Below are 27,476 nucleotides of genomic sequence, written 5' to 3'. Positions count from 1 at the left end.
AGTAGTTTTAGGAGTAGTTAATCCACACAGATTACATCTTTAATTCTGTCCCATATAGTTTGGTATCCTGAAGCCAGTTGCAGAAGATTAAGTAGCTAAGATCCTGCAAATAAAAGCTGTGATTGCTGTGAAATCTCTGGTCTGAGGTAGGTTCTTTAATGGATGCTAAACCTCTCCCAGCTGGTGATGATAGCCCCTGGAGATAGCACACAGCAGTCCACACTTCAAAGTCTGCAAAGCAGAGGAGAGAATGACAGGAGCAGCAGTAAAAGGGAAGCTCACCAAGCTGCTGTGGGCTTGGGCTGGCGTGGAGCAGAGCAGTGACCCAGCCTGTCCCTGTTCCGTCCCTGGCAGGTGTCCGTGAGCGAGCCCAGCGCCATGGAGTTCACTTCCTGCAGGTGGAGGCACACGTGGGGCAGGTGCTGGAGCTGCCCCTGAGGATCAGTGGCCGGACCAGCGTGGACAGGGGCGAGCTGGTCCCCCTGAGCGACTGCTCACAGCTGGAGTTGGGGGTGGAGCTGGAGAGCCCTGGCGTGTTCAGCCCACTTGAAGGTGCTTTAACTCCCTCCCTGGTTTGGAAGTTAAATTGGTGACAGGTCACACCTCTCCCAAGTCACACTTCTCCCTTAAATCACTGATTCATAGTTCTGTACAGTATCCCCACAGAACTGCCAACCTCAGAGGGGAGGGGGTCCGAATAGTTTTATTTTGAGGATATATTTGCTTTCTTATGCAGAATGGTTTGAGTTGGAGAGACTTAAAAGTTCTTCCAGTCCCACCCTCTGCAATGGGCAAGGACACATTTCACCTGTCCCAGGCTGCTCCAAGCCTTGTCCAGCCTGGCCTTGGGCACTTTCAGGGATCCAGGGGTAGCCACAGCTTCACTGGGCACCCTGTGCCAGAGCCCTACCACTCTCTCAGCCAAGAATTCTTTCCCAGTATCCTGTCTAAACCTTTTCTCTTTCAGTTTGAGGCCATTCTCCCTTGTCCTGTCCCTACATGTCCTTGTAAAAAGTTCTCTCCATCTTTCAGGTAGGCTGCCTTCAAACAGCTGTGTGGAATTTGATGACCATGCCTGGGCATTTCTTTCCAAATAAGCTCTTGTATATTTTTAATTTATCTGACAGGAAGACTTAAGCCAGCTGCTGATTTTTGCAGTGGAGTGAGACTGAAGGCTGAATTTCAGGGTACACCAGGCTGGTGGTTGTGTACACCCACGGGCACGTGCGCCTCAGTGCCAGCATCGCCATCGCCGCTTATCTCCCGCTGAGAGTGAGTCTGCTTCCTCTGCTCCTGGAGAGATCCAGGATCCAGCACTGAAGCACCTTTACATGACAGGGAGCAGGTCATGCAAGAAATAGGTTTGAAAAACTGAGGTGGGTGGGTTTACATTCCACCACTGGCTGGTTCAGTGAAGAAAATAAGAAAGAAGCTGAGTGCAGGGTCAATAGATGGAAATACAGAAGAGGCTGCTTTGTTGCCTCTTCTGCAGAAGCCTAGCACTGACTGCAGGCTGAAGTCTGAGTATTTCACCATAGCTTTCCCTCAATATGGAAAAAATGTTAGTGCAAATGCTACGGATTTGTGTTTATAATTAATGTAATGTGATGTTGTGAAACACAAACTGGAAAGGTTTTTGTGCACTAAATGTCAGGTTAACTGTTGTGGTGGTGAACAGCACAGGCTGAACCAAGGATGCACATCAGTGCAGAATTTGTTAGACAGGTTTGAAGTAAAACTTGTGTAGGAGAATAACTACATACACAGAATTGTTCTGGAGAGAGCACTGGCAAGTGAAAGTACAATTTGACGTAATTTCATCCATTTTAAATAGTTCTTTGAAAGTATAGCAGAACACTATCTCTCTGTTCTCAGAAGAATATATTAAAGGTCTCCCTTTTGCTGTAATTCTTCATGAGAGAGATGTGATTAAAAGGCAGCTAAAACTTGTCTTTGGATCTGTTGCTTCCTTTGAATCTAATCCAGCAGGACAGAATCCTTGTGGATTTTAGTGCAGCTCTGTTTTTTGCTAAGTGTGCTGAAAAACCACTGCATGGGAGAAATCACAGCCTTATCCAAGTATAGCTGTTCCATTCAGAAGGAGGTTTATTTTGCAGAGCACAACCAAACAGTGTAAATAGATGATTAATTTTCAATTAATTAATTGCTTACAGGCTATCGATCTACCATCAGTTGCTTTAGTGACTTTGGGTTCCTCCAAGGATGTGTTGTTTGAAGGAGGACCCAGGCCATGGGTCCAAGAACCTTCCAAGTTCTTCAGGAAGGTTGCTGCTGAGGATGCAGAAAGCATTGCCTCCTCTTTACTTGAACGTGCCACGCCTCGAAACAGCAACCAGCACTGGGTTAGGGTGCTGTGCAGGAGCCTGGGAGAGCAGGTGAGTGCCAGAAGGGCTTGCTGTTGCCCTCCATCAGGTGCTGAGAACCGGCTCCAGACACATTTATGGTGCCATATGCCTGTTATGTACCTAGATGCTTTTATAATGAGCCAGTAAAGAACTTGGGTAAGTACATTGTTTATGCATTTTGATGCAGATTTTAGAGTGAGCATTTCACAGCATTACATTAAAAAGTGGTTTATGATGGGTTTATTGCAGTATAAACCCAAGTTGTGGAAGCCTTGTGTTGTGGGATGCATTGAACATCCTAATGAGTGCAGGTTCAGTTTGCATGAACAGGATCAGAGTAGAAGGTTACTGAGCAGGCTGACTCCCCTGTCTGACCTGCTTCTCTTAACTGTGTTACCTTCCAGTGTAATTCTGTTTATTCTAACAAATGGCAGCCCCAGGAATTGACTGCGCTACTCTCTGTGCAGCCTTGGTGAGCATGGCTGTGCTCATTTTCCACTTGGTTTTGTTCTCTCTCCAACATACAGAAGTAATTTCTCCTGCTTTACTCACCCCCCTCAGCCCATGAAGCTTTTAGCTTCAATATAGTGTTCTTCTGCAATTCTGCAAGGCTTAAGCATTTTGGTGGGGCTGCCAAGTTCCACTGATTTCCTCACTTTGCAAAGTGGAGCTGTTTCTGTCAGTGCAGATTCCAAAGGAACAGGCCTTGCTGTTCGTGTGCAGCTCTGTGCAAGGCTGGCTGTCCCCAGCACATCACACCTGCATGGCTCTGCCCAGCACCAGTGCGTGGGGGCATGGGGCAGGTGACCAGAGCTGCCTCAGCCTTCTCTGCTTTTAGATCCACTTCACTTTGCTGAAGGCTAGAAAAGGAGTGTAAAATAAAAGATAAGATGTTTTTAAACACACTGAAGTGGCTATAAATGTTGCCTTTGGGCTGTTCTGTTCTCACTCTGCAAGAACACCTGCTGTTTCCTTTCTCAGTTACATGAGATTTGTTGTTTGAATCAAATTTGATAGTAATGAACATGAACACCAAGGAAAGAGTTCCCAGGAACAGTACTTTCATAGTGATAAAGAATTGTTCTTGAGATGTGCTCCCTCTTTTACATCTTCCTGTGTCTTAATAGTGCTGTAAATCCCCAAGCACTGTATTTTTGCTTTTCATTCTGATATCACAGTGTAACTGAGACCTGTGGAAATACAGCGTGCCTGAACTAAACTCCTTCCTCATTTGCTGTTTTCAGGTTATTGCCTTAACAGTTGGGAACAGCCCCACAGTCACCAACCCTTTCCCAGTGGTTGAGCCTGCTGTGGTGAAGCTCATCTGTGCTCTCCCTTCCCGGCTGGCTTTGATTCCTGTTTATGGCAGCCCTCAGCTTGCTCTCTCCTGCCCTTTGCTCCAGCAGAGCAAGCAACTGGTAAGCCTGGGAAGTGTCAGGAGAAGAAGGTGTTCTTAGAGCAGAAAATCAGTGTTTGGAGCTCCATGTGTGAAACATCGCAGCTGCTGCAAGAGGAGCAGTAACTGGTGCTGTGGCCACACCGTGCCCTTGGGGGCCCTGCACAGAGCAGGCTGGGGGAGTCCTGCAGTAAATGGACAAGAGATACGTATCGATTATCAGGCATAAGGAACTTTGCTATTCTGTTTTTCTTGCTAACAGGTGTTGTCACGTGTTGGCTGCTGAGTAAGCCACATTTGGTTGTGTTAATATTCCCTGGCAAATGTAAAAGTCATCCTCCTTCCCTAAAATGAATCATTTTAAAGAGCTTCTATGTAATAAGAAGAGGAGATGGAGACTTTTGTGTATTGTTAGCCACCTCAGAGCTCACCTGTTTTTCTGGCTCCATTATGTGTCAGCTTACCTTGGTGCACTGCTGTTGCTAATGTATTTCACCAGAATTGCAACACCAGAATTTTGAGCTTTAACAAACAACAGTGTTTGTAATCATTTATTTGAATTTTAAAAATAATTTCATTGAGCTGTGGTTCAATTTTGTTGTTGTTGGTTTGGGGATTTGTTTTTTTCTTATGGTAATTCACTGGCTAAAAAACCCCAAAGCTATGCTCCAGTAAAACCCCCTTAGAGTTCAGAGATTCACAGAATGCTCTGAGTTGGAAGGGACCCAAAAGGATCATGGAGTCCAACTCTAAATGGCCCATACAGGACTTGAACCTACCTGGAGTAAGCAGCACTATGCTCTGACCAGCTGAGATAATCTCAGGGCTGTTGGAGCACAGCTGAATGCCTTGCACTGATGGCTCCTTTTAATGAACATTCCTTATGCGTTGATGTTGTAACAAACCTCATGGAACTCAGCACATGTTTTTTTTTAATGATTAAAAAATCCTGTTGTATTGGTTCAGTTCAAAATATTCCTTCTTTTTCAGGTTCCTGTTTCCAATTACCACAATCCAGTGCTGGAGTTGGCTGCCTATGACCAGCAAGGCAGGAAATTTGATAGCTTCAGCTCCCTTAGTATTGTGTGGGAATCCACAAATAAGGCCATTGCTCGTATTGAGGCGGAGCTGCCAATGGAGCTGACTCTGAAGGAGGAGGGCAATGGTCAGAAGAAAATGCAGGGTATGAGTGGGCTGAAATGAGCATTTCTTTGTTTGAAGGTCCGGATTAAATCTGTTTGGCAGTGTCTGATCTTGATTAAAGAAATTACTGTAATCTGCAGTCATACTTCAGTTTAACATCAGTGTGCATTTTTTAGTGTGTGCTATTAAAGAGAGGAGAGAAAAGGAACCAAGTCCAATGTCTAGAACCTGTCTTGAGAGAGAAAGTTCTTGTCTGATGAGAATGAGCCTAGAGGAGCTGGATGTATTTCTCATCTTTGCTGCATTCTAGGCTTACAAACTGTGGTAGCTGACCGTGAGTTTGGAACTGCTGCCATCTCTGCCACTGCCACTGGATTCCAGCAGCCCCACCTGAAGGCAGCCAGAGCCCAAACACCGGTAACAGTACCTGGGGGGATTTTCCATTTCCCTGTGGTCAATGCTCAGTGTTCTGGTGGCTTTATTTCCCCCCCCCCACACACAGTACTGTACAAATCAGGCAGCTCCCTGGTGCAGTCTGGTTCATTCTGCAGAGGTTTGATACTGGTTCATGGTTTTCCTGCTTTCCTCTGCGCTAGGTGCTGCTATCCAAATCAAATTTGTCCAAATTCTTGGAAGTTTTTCAACCATCTGAGCAAGGGCATTACAGAGAAGTGTTTCAGTTGGTTTTGTTTCAGTTTAGGGTTTTTTAATGAATCTCTGCTGCTTGTCCTTCACTAAAGCAGCCATGTGCTTCATGCAGCTGTCACTGGGGAAAGCAAATGGATTATTGCCCCTGCAGAGCTGGGTGGGAAAGTTCTGCATGAGCAAAGCAAAAGCTGACTGATTCCTCATATGGACCATGTGTTATTCTGGGCTCTGACTGATGCTCTGGTTTTTTTTTTCTTTCTGATGCCAGCCATAAGCCCAGGCTCTCATTTTACAAGTCATTAGCCATTCCCTGAAATACTTAGTGTGTTGATACTCAGGCTAGGGAAGAAAGACAGTAAAAGGTGATGATGATGAGCAAAGAGGGCAGGTGTAAACAGCTGGCAGTTTTCTGTGTATGTCACTTTTGTAAGCTGAATATAAGGGCAGGTTTCAGCCTGTGGAATAACCTGACATGTGCAATAACTGACTCTTAAAATATTCTGCTTCCTAACTGGAATTTCTGTTTAATCTTGTTAGCAAGATTTAAGTGGATTTGAACTATATGCAGTACCTTGAAAACATACTTGAGGCAAAAATTTAAATATGCACTGAGAGGTTACAGGGTTTAACTCAAAGCAGGTAGCAGATGGGCACCAGTAATGTGAAATACTCTGTGGGCCAGGTTCCTCTCAGCTTGGCCCAGGTGTGGCATCTGCTTAGTAAATTCTTTGAGAAGTGATCTTTTTTGCCACTTGGTTCTTGACTTTTCTGTGAGGTTTCCACTCTTCTCATGTTGGGAAAGCATGGTGTAGATGTATTTCCCCTGAAGAATATGACTATGGCTTAATGAGAATTACTGCAGAGACACAGTTACTTTGCTGCTGAAGTTATTTGAGATATTTCGTTGTGTTTTTTTTTTTTTTTTCTCTTAGAAATCGAGCTGTAATATGGATACTTGATGTTCTACAATCATTTTGTAGTTCACTGTGCTCTGCTTTGTTAAGCCAGTATTATATATTCTTTCTTACTTTTCAAAATAATTAGTAAAGAGACTGCTGTAAACTCTGCCTTGAGTTCAGAGAACACTGGCATATTCTTAAGTTCTATTCTCTGTGTTTAAATTTAGGAGGACTCTGTAGATGCCAGTCCTGCTGCACTTTGTAGGCTCATGAATGAGTTGTTTGTTTTAAATGAGGTGACGTGGGTGCATTTTTCAAGTACATCAGCAATGGGCTGCTCTGTTCTGCTTTCTAACCTGCCCATTCTCCTTTCTTGCAGCCAAAAACACAAACAGAAATCTAGTAGATGGGATATTAAGATGCCTTGACTGTTGTTCCATGTTTAAGTGGAACACCCTATTATGCCATTAGGGAAAGATCACATCCTTTCTACATCAAGGAGATAATTCTACTAATGAGGTGAAATGGGTACAGAGTACTGACTTCCTCTAGAAATCTTTTCCTTTTCTGAGCTAATGTTGTTATGAGTGAGTGATTAAAGCTGCATTTGGTCCAGTATTCATGTACTTACATTTAAGGAAGAATTTCTTTTGGTGGCCTGCTAAGAAGCATGAAAAGATGCGTTAGAGCTAGAACACCTTGTGCATGTTCCTTATCATTCTGTATGAACTTGGGCCGTGGCTCAGAGTTAATACCCTGTCTGTGCTTGTCAGACATCATTCACTGATGCTGCAGTGCTGGGCCCTGGTCCTCTGCCTGTGCCAGGGGTGCAGAACAGAGCAGCCCTGAGGATGCCCTTCCCTGTGCTGACTGACTGAGCCCTCTGGATCTTGTGGGCATCTCATCCCTCAGCCTGTGCTCTGAGCTTTGGTTGCCTGCCTTAAACATCCTCCCTGCACACACAGGACTCTGCAGTGTTGTGCCTCTTTCTGTAACTGCTACCATTGTTCTTGCAGCACGAGGCTGTGCTCCCAGGGCCTGCCACCATTGAACTGGTGCTTGTGGAAGATGTGAAAGTGAGCCCCACTGGGCTCTCCATCTACAACCACCCTGACAGCCAGGTGAGGAGTTACTCTGCTGCTTTCCAGCTGCAGGGAGGAAAACATCACACATTACTGATGCTTGAGATGCTGCTCAGCAACCAGGACGGCAGCTCCGTGCTGAGAATCTTTGGTGCCAGGGAAATCCTGGATAGCCTGGAGGTGAGGGCATTCCCAGGGAGTGTCTCAGCACAGCTGAGAGCATTCTGAGCTGTCACATGCAGCTTTCTAATGCGAGGCACTCCCTGCCATCTTCACCGTGTCAAGGTTTATTCCTGAGATGATTTGGAAATGCTCATCTTGGAATGCTGATTATTCCTCAGTTTTCACTTTTCACAGGATCCCAGAATGCTTTGGGTTGGCAGGACCCTGAAGCTCATCTTGTTCCAATGCATTGCCATGGGATGCCACTCACTCACTGGGTTGCTCAGGAGCCCATCCAGCCTGGCCTCGGGTTTTGGGCTCGTGCAGGTGTGGCAGGCTCACCTGGGCATACAGCCTGGCATGTGTGAGCCAGCTCACGGGTCAGGAAGCAAAAACCTGCTTTACCCCTGTGGGGAAGTCTTGCCCAAGTAAGTGTGTGACTGACTGCCCATAGCTCACACAGCCCATTGAGGCTCTGTGGGTTTTGGCTGTGTGGGGTTAGCCCAGACCTGTGGACGGGGCAGGTGAGAGGCAATAGGCAGGGGGAAATGCTGCAGGTGTCACTGTACGGGTGCACCTGACTCCTCTGGAGGGGTGAATTGCTCAGTGTTTCTGAGGAATCGCCCATTGCTGGCAGCTGGCCTGGAAGAGGGAGCTGTGCTGTGCTGTGCCAGCAGTCTGTTCCAGGTTGGATGTTCCCTGTGCAGGTGAAATGTGAGTCCCCAGCCGTGAAGGTGCTGGAGAAGTCCTATGGGCTGCCCAGTGATGTGGTGTACACTGTGAGCCTGGCTGATCCCAGAGTTACCAGCCAGGGCTCCCTGTCCACCAGTGTGACTGTCTCCAGTCCCATGACAGACCAGTCCATCACCATCCCAGTGACAGTGATCTGACTGACAGAACCACTGCACCCGTGAGATGTAAGTTTAGATCTGCACTCCGTATGCCAGCAGGAACCTTTAATTTCTCTGATGTTTATGAGGTTAACTCTTAAAGCAGGTTGGAGAAGATGCTCCTTTTAACTCAATATTGCCTCCTCTTAATCAATTCAGCAGATGAAGCCAGTTTGGTGAGTCTTACCAGGTGATGATCTTCACGCTTTTTGCACTCTTAGCAGGGACAGCTGTTATGATCATAGGTAAGAGAAGGAAAGATTGCACAAGAATTTTTCTCCATAGCTTCTTACAGTGCGTTAGCTGTAAGATAAAAAGGAATGATTGCCATGCAAAATTATTTTGGTTTGTTTTTCAATTGTCTTGTGGCCTACCATGCATTTTTCTCACCGAATGAACAGCACAATCAGCCAGTATTCCACCCAAGGACAAGTCTTCAGCACACACCTAACAGTAAGCAGCTGTCACCCAGTTAGAAGGGAATTAATTGATTAGTCTGGCCATTGCTCTGGAATTGAATGTAGGAAGGTCTGTAATCAAGAGTGGCAATGAAAAATAATTCACATTCTTACAGATGTGTTGGAGTTACAGTGAGCTGCAGGCATGGTTGTACACACAAGTGATGCTTCAGGTAAAATAAGACAAATTCAAGTGAGCGTCACTTGCTGAGGGGAAATGTACTGTGCCCCCCTCAGACTTAAGTCCTGAATGGGAAGACCCACAAATTCTGATACTTGCAGGGTACCTTTCCAAGAGGCACTGAGCTAAAGGGATGATTTCACTTGGAATGGATCATCAGGTTCATTGCCAGTGTCCAGCAGATGCTCAAGAGCAGTTGTTTGCTCCTTCTCCCACCATTCATTCCCAAGCCTGAGTGTTGTCTTCTCCTTCCCCTGTTTCAGGTTCCATCGGGTCACCTGCACATTCCTTCAGCTCCCAGGCCTCCAGCAGGCAGAGCAGCCCCTCGGCCAGGCTCTGGAGCACGGGTTACGCCTCTCAGTAGGGGCAGCACGGCTTCTCCTCGTGGCAAATCAAAACAAATGTACAGCTCAGTGCCTTAGCAAGCTCAGCAACTTCAGCAGTTGGGATGTAATTCAGGTTTGCTCTGGAATATTACTAGGTCCTTAATTTATTTACTTTTTTTTACTATTTAGGGCTCTGAGTTTATTTTTGTTTTTTATGTCAGTGCTTCAATTCTCAAAAGCTTGTTTTATCTTTTGTTTTTTGCTGCCTGCACAAAAAGCAATGTTTAGGCTAGTCTGGCTTTCTTGCATTCTTCAAGCAACTAGAAGTTATACCTAAGTTAGGGCAATAACAGTTTTTTATTCACTTTTTATAAAAATAAGATTTATTTCTAATGAACTTTTTTTAAAAAGGGGAAATTAGAAAAACAGGTGAAATATGAGCCAAAATTTTTGAAGGATTGTTTATTTTGAAGATCTGTTTTTTATTTTGTGTTCCAAAAACTCAGGATTGTATTGCACTGATAAGTGTTCTTTGTTTAGCCTTACACTGGGATTCGCCAGCACAATATGCTGGTTTAGCATGAGAAATGCTGGAACAACTGTGAATAATTTAAAAGGTTTTTTTACAACAATGATTGGAAAAGGAATAAAGAAACCCAGAACTTAGTGTGAGTTGCTTTGGGTACAACTGCAGTATTCCTTGGTACTGTAAACACTTTTCTGAACTGGGACTGTGAAAGCATGTGCCTTCTAAGTGCACCCTTCTTCTGGTAGGAATCCTTTCTTTTGAGGATATAATCACATCCCAGTCACTTTTCTTTGTGAGCAGGGTTTTGCAGCTATCAGATAAGGGTTTTCTTTACATATATCAGGCATCCCAGTTTTAACTGTGAATAATATTCTGGCTCTCTGAACTTTGCCAAGGACCATAAGGAAAGTGAAATAGCAAAATACTTTGTGTGCAGAATTATGCAGGCAAATAGATGAATGGAATGCAAACCCAGTGCATGGCATGGAGTTTTGGTTTCACAAAGTGTTATAAACAAAAGGATTGTTACATGAAATTGTATTGAGTCTTGTTTAACTTACTGGCTAATTTTGGAGAAATTCTGCCTTAAGTGCTAGTACTACTAAAAAAGGTCAGTTTGGATGTAGATAATCTATATTAATGAATATGAATGAATCTATATTAAAGCTTTTTTAGACTTCTTTATTTTGAATTTTCTCGTGGTAAGGTTGTTCAGAGTCTAGCACTGGACTATATTATTTAAATCTGTATTATTTAATAAAGCTTTTAAAGATTCCTTCATGTTGCTGTTGAAGAATTTTTTGCAGTTTGGCTGTTTAGAATTTAGCATTGGGCTGTTGTTTGAACTTCACTTCCTACAGCCCTTCAGTGTTTGCAATCACAATTTTCCAATCTTAATTTTCTCTCTGTTGGCAATGTAATGTTTTGAAATACTTTGACAATTCTTCCACTAGTATTTGTTGTCAGAGATTTCTTCCAGTTTTCACAAAGCATCTTCAATTCCTGATGAAATCAGTGATGACTGTAGAAGCAGCTGCTCATTTTCTAGGTTTGTTCAAACTTACCATTTTGTTCATTTGGGTTTTAAAAGAAAGATGTGATCTTTTTTCCACTTGAATCACTTGAATTCAGCAAGAAACCAATGGGCTGTGAATATCTCAGTGCTCCTGTGATAAACTCTTCAGAAAAGATTAAAGGAGAGATTTTGCTCTCCTGTTGTTTCTCTTTCCCATTCAGCAATCTGGCACTGAATGTTCTGAAAAACAAACTGCTCCAAGTGGTGGGAGTACTTTGGCAAATGCTTGCTGTTTATTTAATTTCTTTAGGCAAGTAGTTGCAGTGTCCTGTTAAGAAAAAAAAAAAGGTATGAAGTAGGGAGCTGGTATGGCTCAGGAGCCAACCTCCTGCAAGCAACAGCCAGGCTTTGGCTCGAGGAGCTCACCTCACCTGTGGGGCCATTCCTGGGGCTGGGGGGATTTGGGGATATAAATTTTTCTCAGCAGGTTGCTGCCAATGTAAAGATTTTTTTATTATTATTTAATAAACTGAGATTTGCATTTAATGCTGATTTCCCTCCCCGTTCACTTACTGCTTGTTCCTGTTTTCTCCCTGAGAGGGAGAAGGGCTGCTGGCAGTGTGTCTGCTCCAAGGTCCAGCCCTTATCTGAGTTGAAATGTCTGAGCTGTGCCAGGCTGACTCCTGCATCCAGAAAATCCTTGCCTGCCCACAGCTGATCAACAGGTGTGTCCCAAGGAATTACTCAATTAGATTAAGGTCAGCAAGGCTGGGTTAATACTGGTCTTCAAGCCAATCTGCTCCCTAATCAAACATCCCAAACACAGCCCAATCTTTATTTCTCCATCTGCCCCCTTTCAAAAGCAAGGCAGATGCTGAATGAAACACGGCACACACCTTTCAGCAAAGAGCTCTTTCTGATGGGCAGCCAAGATTATGGTGTGCTGCTTCAGGGGAAGGTTTTCCTGGCAGCCTGTTAGCTGCCTTTAGCAGTTTATGTGAAGGATTAAAGTTGTCCAGGTGAGAGTCCAGCCTTGGCTAACCCCTGCCTTGGCCTGCAGATAAAGGCATTCTTGCCTTCTGTGTTTGGTGGCTGATTCTGGCACTCAGGAGCGCATGTCAGTTCATTTGTGAACATTCCCTGGTGATTTCTTAGTAGAGGGCTCCCCAAGAAGCTTGAGGAGTTTCCCCATCCCAGTTTCCCCAGCTAGAGACACAGCTGTGTTAGGCTGTGTCTCCTCGCTGTGTCCCAGGGATTGCAGCAATCCTCCCCAAGGAACTTTCCTTGGAGCAGCCCTGGAGACAGATGGTGTTTGGGCAAGGTACATGCTCTCCAGTTAATTTTTTTTTTTTTTTTTCCTGGTAAGGCAACTAGAGGTATTGTTTGTGTATTTAGCTTTATGATTCTGTGTTAAGTTAGTGTAGTATTGGTGATTTGATTACCATTCCTTTTCAGCTGTTTCTTTGTATCAATTTCAAGTTCAAGGTTATAGCTGGCCTTAAACTCCAGCCTGTGTTCTCCACAGCAAAGCCCCTGTGCTCTCGTAGGAAAGGCATCAATTTCTAAGCTGTATAAAAAGGCATTTAGCATGTGATGACTCTCTGACATAAGGTCTTTGGGTGATACTACATATTCTAATTTTATTTATTTTATTGGCAACATTCAAAAACATCTGCTTTATTTTCAGTTTGAACAAAGCTGGGTTCACTTTTCATCTGTTGACTTCAATGAGACAACTTCTCCGTGTAAATTTGGCACACAGTTTCCCAGGACCTTCTCCTGAAGCTTGCAAAATTAAAACAAGAATGGGAAACTATTTTTTCTCCTTGATCCACACTTCTCACTGTTATAAATTGTGACACGGCAATTTGAAGTGTCTTAATCCAATAAAGCAATTTTATTGAAAATAGCAAGCGAGTAAGGCAGGCAAAGCACAGCGCTGGGCGGCCGGGGAGTCTCCTGCTCCACCAACGGCGCGCCAAAAATGTTCTGTCCCAACCTTCCTTTTATCCCCCCCTTCTCCTTGCAGGCGTGACTCTCCAGATGTAGTCTGAGTCTGGTTGTTGTGATAGCTTCTAAGTCTCTTCTTTTGAGATACAGCGAGCAGACCAGATACACACACCCAGGACTCTAATCTCAACCTCCTTATCACCTTGTAAGCAAATAAGCATTTCAAAGACACACTAGTACATTCTTATGCAAACCAAGGTAAGCGAGTATATCACAGTGAACAAATTATTTTCCACTTATCTTAATTCCCCCCTTTTTCTTGTTCATCTTTATTTTGTTCACTGAATCTTTGTAACTCTTGGTGACTTAGTATTAGGGTCTCATCTACATTGTGTATGGGTTCATATTTTGCCCTAATGAGCATTAAATGTGCTGCCTCTAATCGTCCCTTTACTATTTTTATTGCCTTATTGAAGATGCATGGCCCAAAGGTCAGTCCCAATATTATCAGTATCAGAGGTCCTGCAAGGGTGGATAACCAGGTAGTTAACCAAGGAGATTGATTGAACCATGATTCCTACCAACTTCGCTGTGCCTCTCTTTCCCTCTTTCTCTGCTCTAATCTTCTCCTTAATTCTGCCATGGTGTCTGTAACAACTCCAGTATGATCAGCGTATGCACAGCATTCCTCCTTCAGGGCTACACACAATCCCCCTTGTTGTAATAATAGCAAGTCTAAACCCCTTCTGTTCTGCAACACCACCTCAGATAGGGACCTTAATGATTTTACCAATCCATCGATGGCCTGCTCAATTTTACTCAGATCTTCATCTACTGAAATTCTTAATGCTTTAAATTCCTTTTGTTGATTTACTAGGGATGCCACCCCAGTTCCAGCTCCTATTCCCCCGATGGTAAGGAGAGTTGCAATAGTTAAGGCAGTGAGGGGTTCCCTTTTCATTAGATGGTGTTCTGGCACAGTTTGTTGTTCATATATGTAGTCACTTGTATGGCAGGTAATTCTGGGCATAATCGTTACCTGGATGCAGTAGTCTTGGCTTGGATTAAACAGTTTCAGTGAGATGCACGGTGTGACACCCAGAGTGTTACATACCCACTTTACTCCACAAAGGTACTCTCTTTGTGTTGGGATTTTTCCTATGCATCTCCCTTTCCCTGTTACCTGAGCCAAGGTAAGCCCCGGTGTTGTCTCTTTACCCTTTTTCCACAAACACTGATTCGGATTAGTTCCATTCACTCTTTTGGGCTTTGCAGTGACCCCTATGGCTTCATAAAATGGGGGTCTTAAATTATAGCACAGCCAACAGTCTTCCGTCAGTTTTGGGTTGGTTCTATTTAGGACACCATAACTCGCTTTCATAACCTTCCAGAGTATATTACCCTCCTGGGTTTTTTCCTGTTTGTCTCCTGAAGTGTTTTCATTCTGAATTTTATTCTGGGTCTGATCCCTTTCTTTTGTTTGGTTGGCTAAAACAACCTCCTTTTCTAATAACACTGGGTTTGGCCCTACAGGTTCAGGATCAGGGGGCACAATTTCCTTCTTTATAAATATTAAGCTACCAAAATTGCCAAAATCAGCCGAATATAAACGAACGCCCCAAGTTTTCCCAATTAACCATATACTATCCTCTGGCCTTAATGCAGTAATTTGTATATTCCTGCAAATATTTTCTGGGGGTTTATGACCTGTCCAGTAGCCGGGAGGAATACAACCATCTGGCTTCCAGACCACCTTAATGTATGGATCAGGAGTGGGGGGGTCCCATGTACCAGCTATTGTTTCACAACCCCAATATGCACAGTAATATTGTCCAGGACTATTGCAATACCCTTTACCAGGATTCGAAGCAGGACACATATTAAACGATGAAACCCAATGGGAACCCTAACCAGTACCTAAGGATGCCACAGGTAACTGGAAAATGGGAGCTCCAGCTGTAGTATTGCTCCTTATAACTCGTGAATCCTCCCATCTTCCTAAAGTCCACTTGAAAGGTTCATGAGTTGTTATTTCCGCAGTATTACAAGATATACAAAGGAAAATCACAAGCAGTAAGCAAATGGCATGTGGGGTCTGGTTTCTCACACTGCAACAATTATACCCTTGTGACTTCTTTCCCTCTATTAGCTGGTTATCACCAAAATACCCTTGAGCCCAAAAACTATTTCTGCCTTTGTTACTCCCAGTCCCGGGGTAGTTCCGCAAATATTGCTTGCGTATTCCATCCTGAGGGCTCCTTCCTCCACAGCTGTTTACTCCTCTGCCTCGCCCGTCGACTCGGGTGCTTCGAGCCACAGGTGTACCATCTTCTCGGCAGCAAGAGTATTCTTCAGGAGGGGATTTATGCCCTCTAGTGCCTTGCCGCATGCAATAAGAACGCCAATTCTGATCTTTTACCTCTGTTGCGGTACAACTGACCCCTTTTAGGTCTTTCCTACAAAGGCCTTCTATGATCTCTGCCACAAATGGGCTCGGCTCATTTGTATGGTAGCAGTAATAGTCTGGGTGAATGCCCTTTGAGAAAATTTCCCACCACTCCTTAGATTCCAATCGGATTTCCCCTCTAGTCACTTTACAGGTCAGTACCCAAGCTGTAATCTCTCTTTGTACGTTCCGACAGGAATTGCAAGTTCCTCGTGGAGGATACCCTCTGTTGCAATGTGACCACCACCGTTCCCCACACACCTTACAGATATAGCATACAAAAGGATAGCAATTACAATTTTGATTTTTACACTTTACTCTAACACTTGAATTACTAATTAGTCCACTATCTAAGTAATATAAGTCTGATGTGTATTCAATCTGATAACAGTCCATTAGTTTCTCTGTAACTTCAATTTCAGGTTCCCGGGAGGACTGGTTACTTGCCACACAGTGTTGTTAACTGGTCCTTTTACTCGACTGGCATGTGTCCATCCTCTTTCTGCAGTCCGAATTGCAGTTTCTGTAGTGTGTAACACAAGATAAGGACCTTCCCATTGTGGGGTTAGTGTAGATTCTTTCCAGGATTTTATTAACACATAGTCTCCTGGGTATATTTTATGTATTTTTAAATCTAAAGGGGGTCTTTGCGTAATGATTCCTTTTTCCCAAAGTTCATTGCGGCGTTTCATTAAGGCAATAATATATAAGGTTATTTTATAGTCCTTCAACTGGGGGTGGTCTCGGGGTTCCTCCAAATCATATGGCATGTGGGGTCCCCTATCAGAATCTGTTGTTTTTACTATCCCATATCTAGGGATTATTTCTTCTAATAATATTCTGACCACTGTCTGAGCAGTAGTCCGAGTAGTGGGGTAAGCGTCTACAAAATGGGTGAGATGATCTACTATTACTAACAAATATTTATATCTACCCACTTTAGGCAATTCAGTGAAGTCTATTTGTATTTTGGCAAAAGGCCTGTGAGCTAATTCCCTTCCTCCCATGGGCCTTTCCCTAAGATGTTTTCTGTTTACTTTTTGACAGATCAGACAATCTCTCACTACTCTTTTAGCCAAATCACAGATTCCAATACTCATATATTTAGTGGCAAATTGATCTACTAATGCCTGAGTTCCCTATTGAGTCTGGTCATGCAATCTTTGCAAAATTTCTGAGGCCTTGCTTTTAGGTAAAACAGTTCTCCCATCTGGGAGCTTCCATTGCCCTTCAGACCCCTCCTCAATTCCCATCTTTTGTAATTTTTCCTTTTCTTGAGTGGTAAAACTATATATTTGCCATTTTTCTTTGGGGGAGTCCACAGATACAGTGTCGCTCTGCCCCATGTCCCCCCGAGTTCGTAGGGCTGCTTTCTTGGCTTCTTGGTCAGCTAAATTATTTCCCCTGTTTCTAAAGTCCAATCCTCTCTGGTGTCCCCTTAAGTGGACCACAGCAATTTGAGCCGGGCCCCTTAAGGCATTTAAAACTTGGACAATTAGCTCTTGATGAATTAGATCTTTTCCCTGTGAGTTTATAAGTCCCCTCTCTTCCCAAATTTTCCAAATGTGTGCACTATCCCATATGCATATTTAGAGTCTGTGTATATTGTTCCAATTTTTCCTTTTAATAACCTTAAAGCCCTGAGTACTGCATATAATTCACAAGCTTGTGCAGACCAGGAGTTACTTAGTGGTCCGGATTCAATTACCTTTAAATCTTTTTATGGATTTGCAACTACTGGAAACCGGGCCAAAGTCCTCTTATTTATTTCTCTTAAATCGTGCACCAATCTGTAGGACCCATCTGACTTCTTTACAGGCAGGATGGGAGTATTGAAGGGAGACATACAGGGCTCTAAAAGCCCTTTTTCCAATAACCTATCTATTTCAGGTTTTAGTCTTAATTTTTCCCTCCCTAGGGATAGGGTATTGTTTTATTCTTACGGGTTTGCCAGGATCACTCATTTCCACTGAGAAAGGCTTAATCTGCAATTTCCCCACCGTTTCTGGGGTATACCACACCTCAGGATTAATTTTCTTTTCATCCTCCACCCTTAAAGGGCAGAGCTTTATCTGTAATTCTTTATTTACAACTTCTAAATTAATACCCAATTCTATTATCAGATCTCTCCCTAATAAATTGTAATCTGCTTCAGGTACCAGTAGTAAAGAACCTATACCACATTTGGAATCAGTTTCTACCATCACATCCTTGATAACAGATACCTCAAAGGGCTCTCCTTTTGCCCCAATTACATGTACAGTGTCAGATGACTTTTTACATCCAAGCGGCAAGGCTTGCACCGTGGATCTTTCAGCCCCGGTATCCACTAAAAATTCCATCTCTTGTTGTTGGGGTCCCACTTTAAGCTTTACCAAGGGCTCCTTATGATGTTTCTTCCCCAACAAATAGAGCCCTTGACACCCCTAATCTTCCTTAAAGGCCTTCTCATCTGCTATCCGTTGTCTGCATCCCCTCTTCATATGTCCCTTCTTTCCACAGTAGAAGCAGACAATTTCACGACCTCTTCCTTTTCCTTCCCTAGAAATATAACTCTGCTCCCGATTCTCCCTTTGTTCTACATTCCTTGCATGGGAATTAGGGTTAGGCCCTTCCCGCACACTTCCATACAATAATGTATCATTTTAACTTTGTCTTTCCCTTTTCTAGATGGGAAAGCATCCCAATTAATTATCATCAAACCCAAGGGGCTTGGGAATCTGGGGAAGTTTAGCATGGGTCCCCTCTCCCATGGGACCAGAGGGCTTGCTTTTCCTCTGTCCCATCTTCCGGAGTGCACTCAATTTCTCACACACGTGCTCCCCTGGTTCGTGGCCCAGCCCCTCGCGGGGAATGGGAAACGCACTAATACAGAGTCCGCACTCACTTGGTCTCTACGAGACCTCTCACACACAGCACTCCGGGAAAACCACCCCAAACCGAGCGGGAAACCGGCCTATACTCACGCGTCCTGCGTCTTCGCTGGTTCTTCGTGCACAAAGATTACAGGGGTAACCGGTTCTCCTTTGCCCGTTACTCAATTTAGGTTCGTCGGTGGAGAGTGATCAGAAAGCCTGGGGCAGCCGGGCCGCCATAAGGGCGGGGCGCCTCCCGATCGTCCCGCAGCGACTGATCTACTTCTCCATCCGAGTCACGGCACCAAATTGTTATAAATTGTGACACGACAATTTGAAGTGTCTTAATCCAATAAAGCAATTTTATTTAAAATAGCAAGCGAGTAAGGCAGGCAAAGCACAGCGCTGGGCGGCCGGGAGTCTCCTGCTCCACCAACGGCGCGCAAAAATGTTCTGTCCCAACCTTCCTTTTATCCCCCCCTTCTCCTTGCAGGCGTGACTCTCCAGATGTAGTCTGAGTCTGGTTGTTGTGATAGCTTCTAAGTCTCTTCTTTTGAGATACAGCGAGCAGACCAGATACACACACCCAGGGCTCTAATCTCAACCTCCTTATCACCTTGTAAGCAAATAAGCATTTCAAAGACACACTAGTACATTCTTATGCAAACCAAGGTAAGCGAGTATATCACAGTGAACAAATTATTTTCCACTTATCTTACTCACCACTGCACTGAGCTGTAGCTGTACCACCAGTGAGCTGCTGTGCACATCTTTCCTCACACCTCTTGCCCTCTCCATCTCCAGAGCAGTTTTTATCCCAGGTGCTGTGTTCACCTCTGCAGGTGGCCTCCTCCAGAGCTGTGTGTGTTAATAAATTATTTCCTGCCATTTCTACCACCTTCACCCCTCAGCACAGCCTGGTGGTGCTGTGCTGTGTGTGCTGCCTCCCTCCCAGTGCTTTGCCAGAATCCCCAGACAGACTGGGAGCTGCAGTTGCTGTTTTCCACGGAGCAGGCGTTGTGTACATGTTTGTTCTTCACCCAGACATTCATTCTTCCCTTCTCACTTCTTACTTGCCACGTTGTGTTTTAAAGTGCTGTTCCCATTCTGCTCAGTTCAAAGCTTTATCCCAGGCCTTACTTTTGCATTTAGCATAAATAAATTTATTTAAAGCTGTTGTGCTTCTGGATACGCCAAGGTCTCTTTTGTGACCTTTTGTTCATTTTTTAAATTTCATTTTCAAGTAAGCCAATTGCCACCTCGGGACATCCTTTCACACTTTGGGTGGGAAAGCACCACAAAACTTCACTGGAGAGCCAGACCAGAAATCCCTGCAATGGAGAACCTGAGGCTGCCTGTGCCAAGGGCAGCCCTAGTAAATAATTTTAGGCCAGCATGTGCATACAGTGACCATCTTTAAATCAAACAAAAGCAGTATTGTCTGGATAAAATCTGGTGATTGAAATTCAGTTTATTGATGAACGAGCTTGGAAGTTCTGGAACTAGTTTTAAATAATTGTTCTATTTCCCATGTATTCATCTGTGAGAGAGACAAGAGGTGGGAGATGCTTTACTTAGAAAATAAAGTTCTGAGACTCTCTTAAGTAGTAGGAAGCTGCCCTTAGTAACAAAATAGTGAAAATTGTCGTATTTTATCCAAAAGGAAGGGGAAAAAATAATTTTCCAAAGTAATAGCTTGTAATTTGACAGCATGAATCACTTGTGTTATTATGAATTTGTCATAAATAGAGGAGGCACCAAAAGAATTATTTTTCAAAATGTACAAAGATAACAAAGAAACAAAGTCTCCTGAAATGTTGCTAAAAAGGCACCAGGTCATTGAACAGGCTAAACTTATTTGAAATACTAGCTCACCAAAAGTGCTTTTTGTTAATTTTTTTTTTTTTTTTTTTTTTTTTTTTTTTTTTGTAAAAATAATAGAAGAGGCTGCTTTCAATTATCTTTTCCTCTAAAAGCCAATTAGCCTGTCTTTAGTGGAAGCTGGGTCAAAGCCCTCCCTAGAAGCCTTAAGAATCCTGGAGTTTCAGTATCATGATCCAGCCTTTACCAGCTCCGGAACTCTCCTGCCACACACAGTTGGTCAAGTCACCAAACACAGCCAATAAAGCTGATTTGGCCACTGTACTTTGTCATTGCTCCTATGCATGTTTATCTTTCCAAACATTCTTTCCTCATGCCTGACTAGTTATCTTTGGATCTGAAGCTGTGGCCATATCCTGGTGGATATTTGGTTTGTTCATTTGCTAGATTAATATTTCATTTCATGCTGGGTTAAGACTGGCCAATAGAAATAAATAGCTTTTGGTTATAGCACAATGAAGGAGCTCTTGTGAAGAAAAAAGAACTCTGTTGTCCTGAGCATCTGACCCCAGCTGGTGCATTCTCTCTGCCAGCTGGTTCTTGCATGGAAGGAAAATTAATGAAATTGCCAAACAAAGAAGTATTTTCAGCAAGTACGCAACAAACATTGAAGGCTAAACATCCTCCTTGCAATGCCAGAAGGATTCCAAATAAGCAGCTGAACTGAAGGATTATTTTGATAGTGTTACAGAAATATTGGTCTACTGGAAATGTTTAAAGGTCAGCTGGAGTGTTTTGTGGGGTTTTGTTGCTGTTACTGAGGTTTTTTTGGTGCCTGACTCCTTAGTTCTGGGCATGCTGCTTTCATAAGACATCACTGACAGGCTGGGCTCTCAGAATCTGTGTTACACAGATTATCATCACCATTGCTACATTTTCCATATTCCTCCCCTCCTACAAAAAATGTGACCTTTGTCACATTACACTTTGTGTAATTTTGGGGATTTTTGTGGGTTTTTTTTGGTTTTTGTTTTTTTGGGGTTTTTTTTTGTTTTTTTTTTTGCATCTCTGGTGTGAGATTCCACCTCCTTCAGCAGGAAGAGATCAATGAATTGAGATAATTGAAGTAGGCAGTAGTTGCTACCACTCTCCAATGATTTCATTAAATTATTAACAATGTGCTCAGAGCTGTCTTGGGGTTGCTGGGAGAGCAGAATGTAGTTTAGGCATAAGGCAGAATGTAGTTCAGGCAGAATGTAATTTAGGCATAAAACATGATACAGCAATTTCATTTTAGTTCCAGCTTTACTGGATGTGCTTCTGAAAGCAGACAGGTACAGATCACACTTCTGTCTGATTTTTAGACTTAGGGTTCCAGTGACAGTGCAAAATGTCAGAATTATGAGTAAGTTAAAAAGCAGTGCTGAACTGTAAGGTCACAGAACCCTGTTAGTGTTCACTCCATGATCTGACTTAGCAAATCACAGCTTCATATGCTCAGCAGGGATGGCAGAAATCACTCCCTCTGCTTCATAATAATCTCTCCTTTTATCCGGACTTTCAGATGCTGTTTAGAAAAGGCCTGAAGTGCTTTGTGTCCTTGACCCAAGTGACTGACCAGCCTGCAGGGCTGGGAGAGCTGGGTACAAGTGTAAAAACACCTTCAATGCAGTGACTCATCAAGCAGTAGAATTGGCATAAGAGAAGCTATTGTTCCATGGAACACAGTAAAAGCAGGGTGGAAATACATCAGGTGTTTTCAAAGTCGTGTTTCCCAAGGGGAATCCAGTTCCAGCAGTGAATCACAGAAGCAGGTGGTATAGGAAGCACTGGACAATGAAGTTCCCCTCCTTAAGAGAGGAGGGCAGGGAAAGGCAGCCTGCTTGTACATCTGGAAATTACCCTAGGCCCCAGTTCTGGGTTTAACTGTGGAATGTTTGATATTGGTGAACTTTAGATACGTGACTTAGATAAAAATTATATTCACAGAATCCCAGAATATCCTGAGCTGAAGGGACCCCCAAGGATCATCCAGTCCAGCCCTGGCCCTGCACAGACACCCCAACAATCCCACCCTGGACATCCCTGGCAGTGTTGTTCCTGCAGCTCTGGCAGCCTCGGGGCCGTGCCCATTCCCTGGGCAGTGCCAGCACCCTCTGGGGAAGAAGGGAAGGACTTTTTCCTGATCTCCAGCCTGAGCCTGCCCTGGCACAGCTCCAGCTGTTCCCTGCATGCTGTCCCTGGCCAGAGAGCAGAGATCAGTGCTTGCCCCAGTCTCCTTAAGGAAGCCCTTGGAGTGAGCTGCTGTTAGTTGTTGTGATTAGGCACAAGGCTCCGGTGAGAAAAGAGCCTCTGAAGCAGGCTCGGTGTCTTCAGGTGCCTTAGTTCTGCCCACAGTAAAGATTACCAATACAATGCAATTTATTTTTTATTGCATTAAGTGCAACAAAAGTGCCAGAACTGTAAAACTACTTTCAAAATTATTGAGGTATTTTGGAAAAAGGGAAGAAACATCTGGGGATTTCTCTCTTCAAACAATATTTCTAAATATGTCTAAAAATGAAAAGCTAAGACAAAATGGGATCTCTTTTCCCGGATTCTAAAACTACCTTGTAAAATCCTTAACTACTATAGCAATTGCAAAAGCTATTTGGGAATGTCTCTCTACAGAAAATATGATTTGAAATATATCTAAAAATGTCTAATTTCTAAACATGAAAAACAAAGAAAAAATGGGGTTGCTTTCTCTCAGGAGCCCCATGCTGCTGCCTGTCCCATAGGCTCCCCCAGCCCCTCGGGGCCCCGCTGCTGGTCACAGCAGCCCCTGCCTGGCTCCAGCCTGCCCACACCGTGGGCATCCACGGCTTGAAGGATCAGTTAAAAAGGAATTAGAATCAAAGCTGCTGCTCTTGCTTGTCCAACTGCAGAGGTCTCGGTACCAGCCACCAGCTTTCAGGTTTTCCCCAAGGTGGTGCCTGTGGAGAGAGCAGTGGCTGAGGCCCCAGCTGCCAGTGGCACACAGGGACCCTCCTGCACAGCAGGGCCCAGAGCTGGCAAGGCTCCCCAGCACGGCTGGAGCGGCTGGCACACCTTGGCCCAGCTGCACAGCTGCCCCTCGAGGCCCCGGCGAGCAGGGGACGGCTCTGGGCAGGCTCCCTGGCCAGGAGCGGGCCCCGAGCGCCTCTGCCTTTCAGGGGCAATCTCGTCCCCGCTCTTTCTCCTGCCCACCTTGCTGTGCCTCTGCCCTGTGCCCCTGGGGCTGCTCTTGGCCAGGCAGCCTCAGGGGGAGCCAGCACTGGCTGCAGCCCCAGCGGCCCCCCAGGACAAGGCCCAGCAATGGAGAGGCCAACGAAAGCACTGGGCAGCAGCAGAACCCTCAGCAGAGTGCTTTGGACAGCCATGGACTGGCCACAGCTCCTCTGCAGCATGACTAAGGGTCAGGCTACCGTCCTTTGCACAGAGCTACAAGAAAAGTGGAGAGAAAATTCCAGAACTGACCATCTGATCTCATAGAGCTTCCTGATGCCAAGATAGCAGCCGATCAGCACAAGTGGCACAGTGATCAGTATCACCACTGTGCCTATCATGCAGGACCGGCGCACATCCCGGGGGCAGACAATTCTTGAGAGGCGCACTGGATCCGGGGCATATATTCCTGTTCCAGTGATAACGTCTGTGGGAGCAATGGGGAGCGTGAGCCCGTGCTGTGCTGCACTGCTGAGCTGGCAGCACGGTGCATACGGCCAGGACGTTCTCTGTTTGCCCAGAGCTGGGGCCTGCAGGCACCTTGCCGCCCCTTGGCACAGGCTGTGCCCCCCAACAAAGCCCAGCAGCCCGGCAGGAGAGCCCGGGGCCAGCGCAGCTGCTTGGGCCGTCGCTGCTTGGAGGGACAGGGGCCAAACCCATCCCTGAGCAGCCCCTGCCAGCCCTGGCCCTCCCTGCCCCGTGACAGCTCCCCCAGCCCCAGGGGACAGAGCCAGGCCCTGTCAGGACACACTGCAGCCTTGCTCTCCCCCTGTTGCCTTTCCCCATCCTGGGCACCCCATGCAGCCACTCCCAGGTTTCAGGACGGGGACTGCTCAGCCTGGCTGAGCCTGGCACAGCAATCACCTTCTGTGGCGCTGTCTGGCATCTCCTCCATTCGTGTATCAGGAATTAGAAAGGAGCGGCTGCTTCCTCCAGGAAGGGCTGCCTTCAGCAAAGCCCTGTGGTCCATCTCTGGAGAAAGGAAAACAGCTGGATCAGGTGGAACCATTCCCCACTGGGGAGGTGGCATCTTGTCAAAGACATGGATAAGGATCAGGAAAAGGCCAAGGCTATTGAGACTGCCACAGGGCCCTCTGTTTTACAAAAAGCTGCCCTTCCGGATCTGCCTAGAGACCGGGAAATTGCAGGGGACTGCAAGCCTGTGGTGCAGCTGGGGCTCCCTGTCAGCCTGTGCCAAATGCCTTCCTGCAGAGGCTGGGGAGAAGCTGCAGCCAGGCCAGGCTGGGAAACAGCCCTGCAGCCGTGAGAGCAGCAGCGGGGCAGAGAGGCTGCCGTGGATCCCTTCCCGCTGTGCCGGGCACGGCCTGTCCAGATGTGCAGGGAAAGGCCCCGGCTGCTGAGTCCCAGGGGAAGGCTGAGGGAAATGCACCCACCACTGCGCCTCTCCAGATCACCCAGCAACTGGTCCTGATATTTGGATTTCTCCCTGGAGTTATTCCCACCTGTATGTTTGTTCTTTCTTTGCAGGGGACCTTAAAGGAAAAATTTCCATTTCCCAGGAATGGATCCCAAAAAACCCGGGCTCAGCCTGTGGGATTAGCAGGGACACACTACTCACCCCTGCGATGGATGATGGGCTTGCGAGCAACATCCACCAAAGGACCTGGGAAAGTTCTCCGTGCAGCCACACCTGTAACTCAAGAGCCACAGAAGCTTCTGACATCTCTGCAGATCTGCACGGGCAGAACTGAGCCACAGGAGTGGTGAGGGGATGGCCCAGGGCGAGGGCACACACGTGCATGGTTCTGTCCTGGCACCTGCAGCGATGCCCCCCTGGCCAAGCTTTGGGCTCTGAGCTGGCAGCTCTCGCAGGGGGAAAGGCCTTGACCTACCCTCAGCATCTCCCAGAGGCTCAATCCTGAACGTGGGTTGGGAAGCCAGATCACTTTTACCAGCAGGGGTATCTGCAAAGAAAGGCAGGACAGAACAGCTCCTGTGATTCTGCTGAAGATTCTCCTTCCGGCTGCAGCGGCAGTGAGTGTCCCTGGGTGATTGGTGCCCTCCAAGGCACTCCCTCAGCTCTGCCTTCCACCCTGGAGCAGGGGCAGGGGCAGGGGCACCAAGAGCCTGCGGTGGCCCCACACTGGGATGGAAGGAGCCCCTTGCGGGGCAGTCGGGGCAGAAAGGACTCCCTGGAGCTGCCAGCAGCTCTAAACCCAGCCCCAGCCAGGGCCAGGGCTTGGCAGCAGCAGCAGGAGCAGCTCAGGCTCCCTGGGGCTGGCAAAGGAGCTGTGAAAGGCTCAGCCCCGGGGCACAGCCCTGGGCCCGGCCCCTTCCCTCTCTGCTCTTCTCTGGGGCTGCACAGAGCACAGGGAAGGAGACACTGGCATTGCACATGGGTGAAAGATGGATAGCTAAATGCTTCTTCCTCCCCGACAGTGATCCTATTGGATCATTCAGGGTTTGAGAAAAGAGCGGGGCAAATTTTCCTGAATCCATCAACCTTTAGAGGAACTTAAGGGAAATGGTAGAAGAGAGCTCTTGCCAGATTGACAGTGATTATACTGTCACACAAGGTACATTGAGAACTTGCCTTCAGCATCTGGGAAGGTCATCAAACCATCATTCACATGCATTTCCCAATCATCCAAGTCACCATCCCAGTCTAGAAAGGAACCCCTATCAGACCCATTTCAATGTTGTTCTGGGATCCCCTTTGGCCTCAGGGAACTGGGCACTGCAAGGGTCTCAGGCAAGGCTGTGGGAGCCAGGTGGCAATGGACAAGGCCAAAGCTGCACAGTGGCCTGGCGAGCTCTGGGCTGGCTCCTGGCCACTCTCCACACAATTTCCTTGCCCTGTGCAACATCCCTGGAGTGGAAACTGGGGCAGCCAAGGCCCATGGGGGCTCTCTCCCTCCCACAGAGGAAACCCTCCCTAAAGCCCATGGGAAATCCATTCCCAGCTCTTCCCAGGGAGCAGGGAGCACTGTCCCGGGAAAGGGCAGCCAGGCTGCCGGCTCACCTGCTCCCCGCACTTCCAGCGGAGCAGCCCTGGCATCCCTGGCAGGCAGGGCCACGGCCAGGAGCAGCAGGAGGAGGAGGCGCAGAGCAAGGGCCATGGTGCCTTGCCCTGTGCCAGTCCCGCCGCTCTCGCTGCCACCACTGTCGTAACTGCACCAGCACTGCTGCCACCGCTGCTGCTGCCACAGCAGTTGTGCTCAAGCACTGCCTGCTCGGGCGTGGTGGTGCTCTGGAACCACGGGGCTCTGGGACCTCTGTGACCTCAGAGCCTGCTCTGACCTCAGCCTGCTGTGACCCCAGAGCCTGCTGTGACCTCAGGCTGGAGATGCCTGGGCGAGTGGGATCTGCCTTCTTTGGAAAGGAGCTCATCCTGCCCAGCAGCTCTGTCCAAGGGCTGTGACACAGTCCCAGCCCAGCTGATCTCACAGCTCGGGGCATGAAGGGATTGGAGAGCAGCCCAGCCAAGAAGGACTTGGGGCTGCTGCCTGATGAGAGGCTGGACATGAGCCAGCCATGTGCATCCAAAGGACAGTGCCCAGCAGGTTGAGGGAGGTGATTGCACCGCTCTGCTCTGGTGAGACTCCACCTGGAATACTGTGGAAGATGTTTCATATTGCTGGCTGGGGGTCTGTGTACAAATCAGGAACAGAACAGGACTGCTGAGGAACACAAATCGACCTGTTTCTTTTCTAGCATCAGTCTCATTACATGGTTGTGACAATGGGCATATGCCAGCAGCTCACATCCCTGGCAGCAGACAAAGAACTTAATCTTACCACATACTCTAAAAGTTTTTTGACCAGTCATACAAAGCAACAGCATACTGACAATAGATTTATCCAATCAGTATAAGCACACGTACCTTTGCTTAAAAAAATGCTTGCTTCTTTCCAATAAAATACCTACTTGTATTCTAAGCCTTAAAACCCAGTGCACAGAGCTCCATTAGTAAGCTTAGAACATCCTAATATTTTGCTAGATATACTTTTCTGTAGCTTAGGGAGTTATTCTAGCCAAGTGTTAATACACAGAGCATTGTTCAATTTGTCCTTACTTTTCTACTTCCTATATAATTTTTCTG

At 46.1% G+C, this 27,476-nt stretch overlaps 1 protein-coding gene across 1 annotated transcript; it reads left to right on the top strand.

Annotated features, from left to right (window-relative positions):
- Window positions 1-378: 378 nt before the first annotated feature.
- LOC146766294 (nuclear pore membrane glycoprotein 210-like) lies at window positions 379-11,375 on the top strand. Its single transcript, XM_085590194.1, has 8 exons — window positions 379-398; window positions 446-552; window positions 1,187-1,272; window positions 2,175-2,396; window positions 3,611-3,784; window positions 4,753-4,945; window positions 5,216-5,322; window positions 7,469-11,375. Exons 1-8 carry the CDS (start codon window positions 379-381, stop codon window positions 7,760-7,762), a joined length of 1,203 nt encoding a protein of 400 aa, XP_085446320.1. The 3' UTR covers window positions 7,763-11,375.
- The last annotated feature ends 16,101 nt before the right edge of the window (window positions 11,376-27,476 follow it).

Source organism: Lonchura striata, chromosome 12, assembly GCF_050655825.1.
Source record: "Lonchura striata isolate lonStrDom1 chromosome 12, ASM5065582v1, whole genome shotgun sequence".
Lineage (NCBI taxonomy): Eukaryota > Metazoa > Chordata > Aves > Passeriformes > Estrildidae > Lonchura > Lonchura striata.
Note: the sequence above shows the minus strand (reverse complement) of the source record. Positions and strands in the feature narration are given on the sequence as shown.

What these genes read in the sequence shown, in the direction of transcription:
- LOC146766294 (XM_085590194.1), top strand. Translation starts at nt 379, where the DNA reads ATGGAGTTCACTTCCTGCAG. An exon ending in ATGGAGTTCACTTCCTGCAG is followed by an intron (nt 399 to 445) that starts GTGGAGGCACAC and finishes CCTGAGGATCAG; the next exon opens with TGGCCGGACCAGCGTGGACA. An exon ending in TCCAGCAGAGCAAGCAACTG is followed by an intron (nt 3,785 to 4,752) that starts GTAAGCCTGGGA and finishes CTTCTTTTTCAG; the next exon opens with GTTCCTGTTTCCAATTACCA.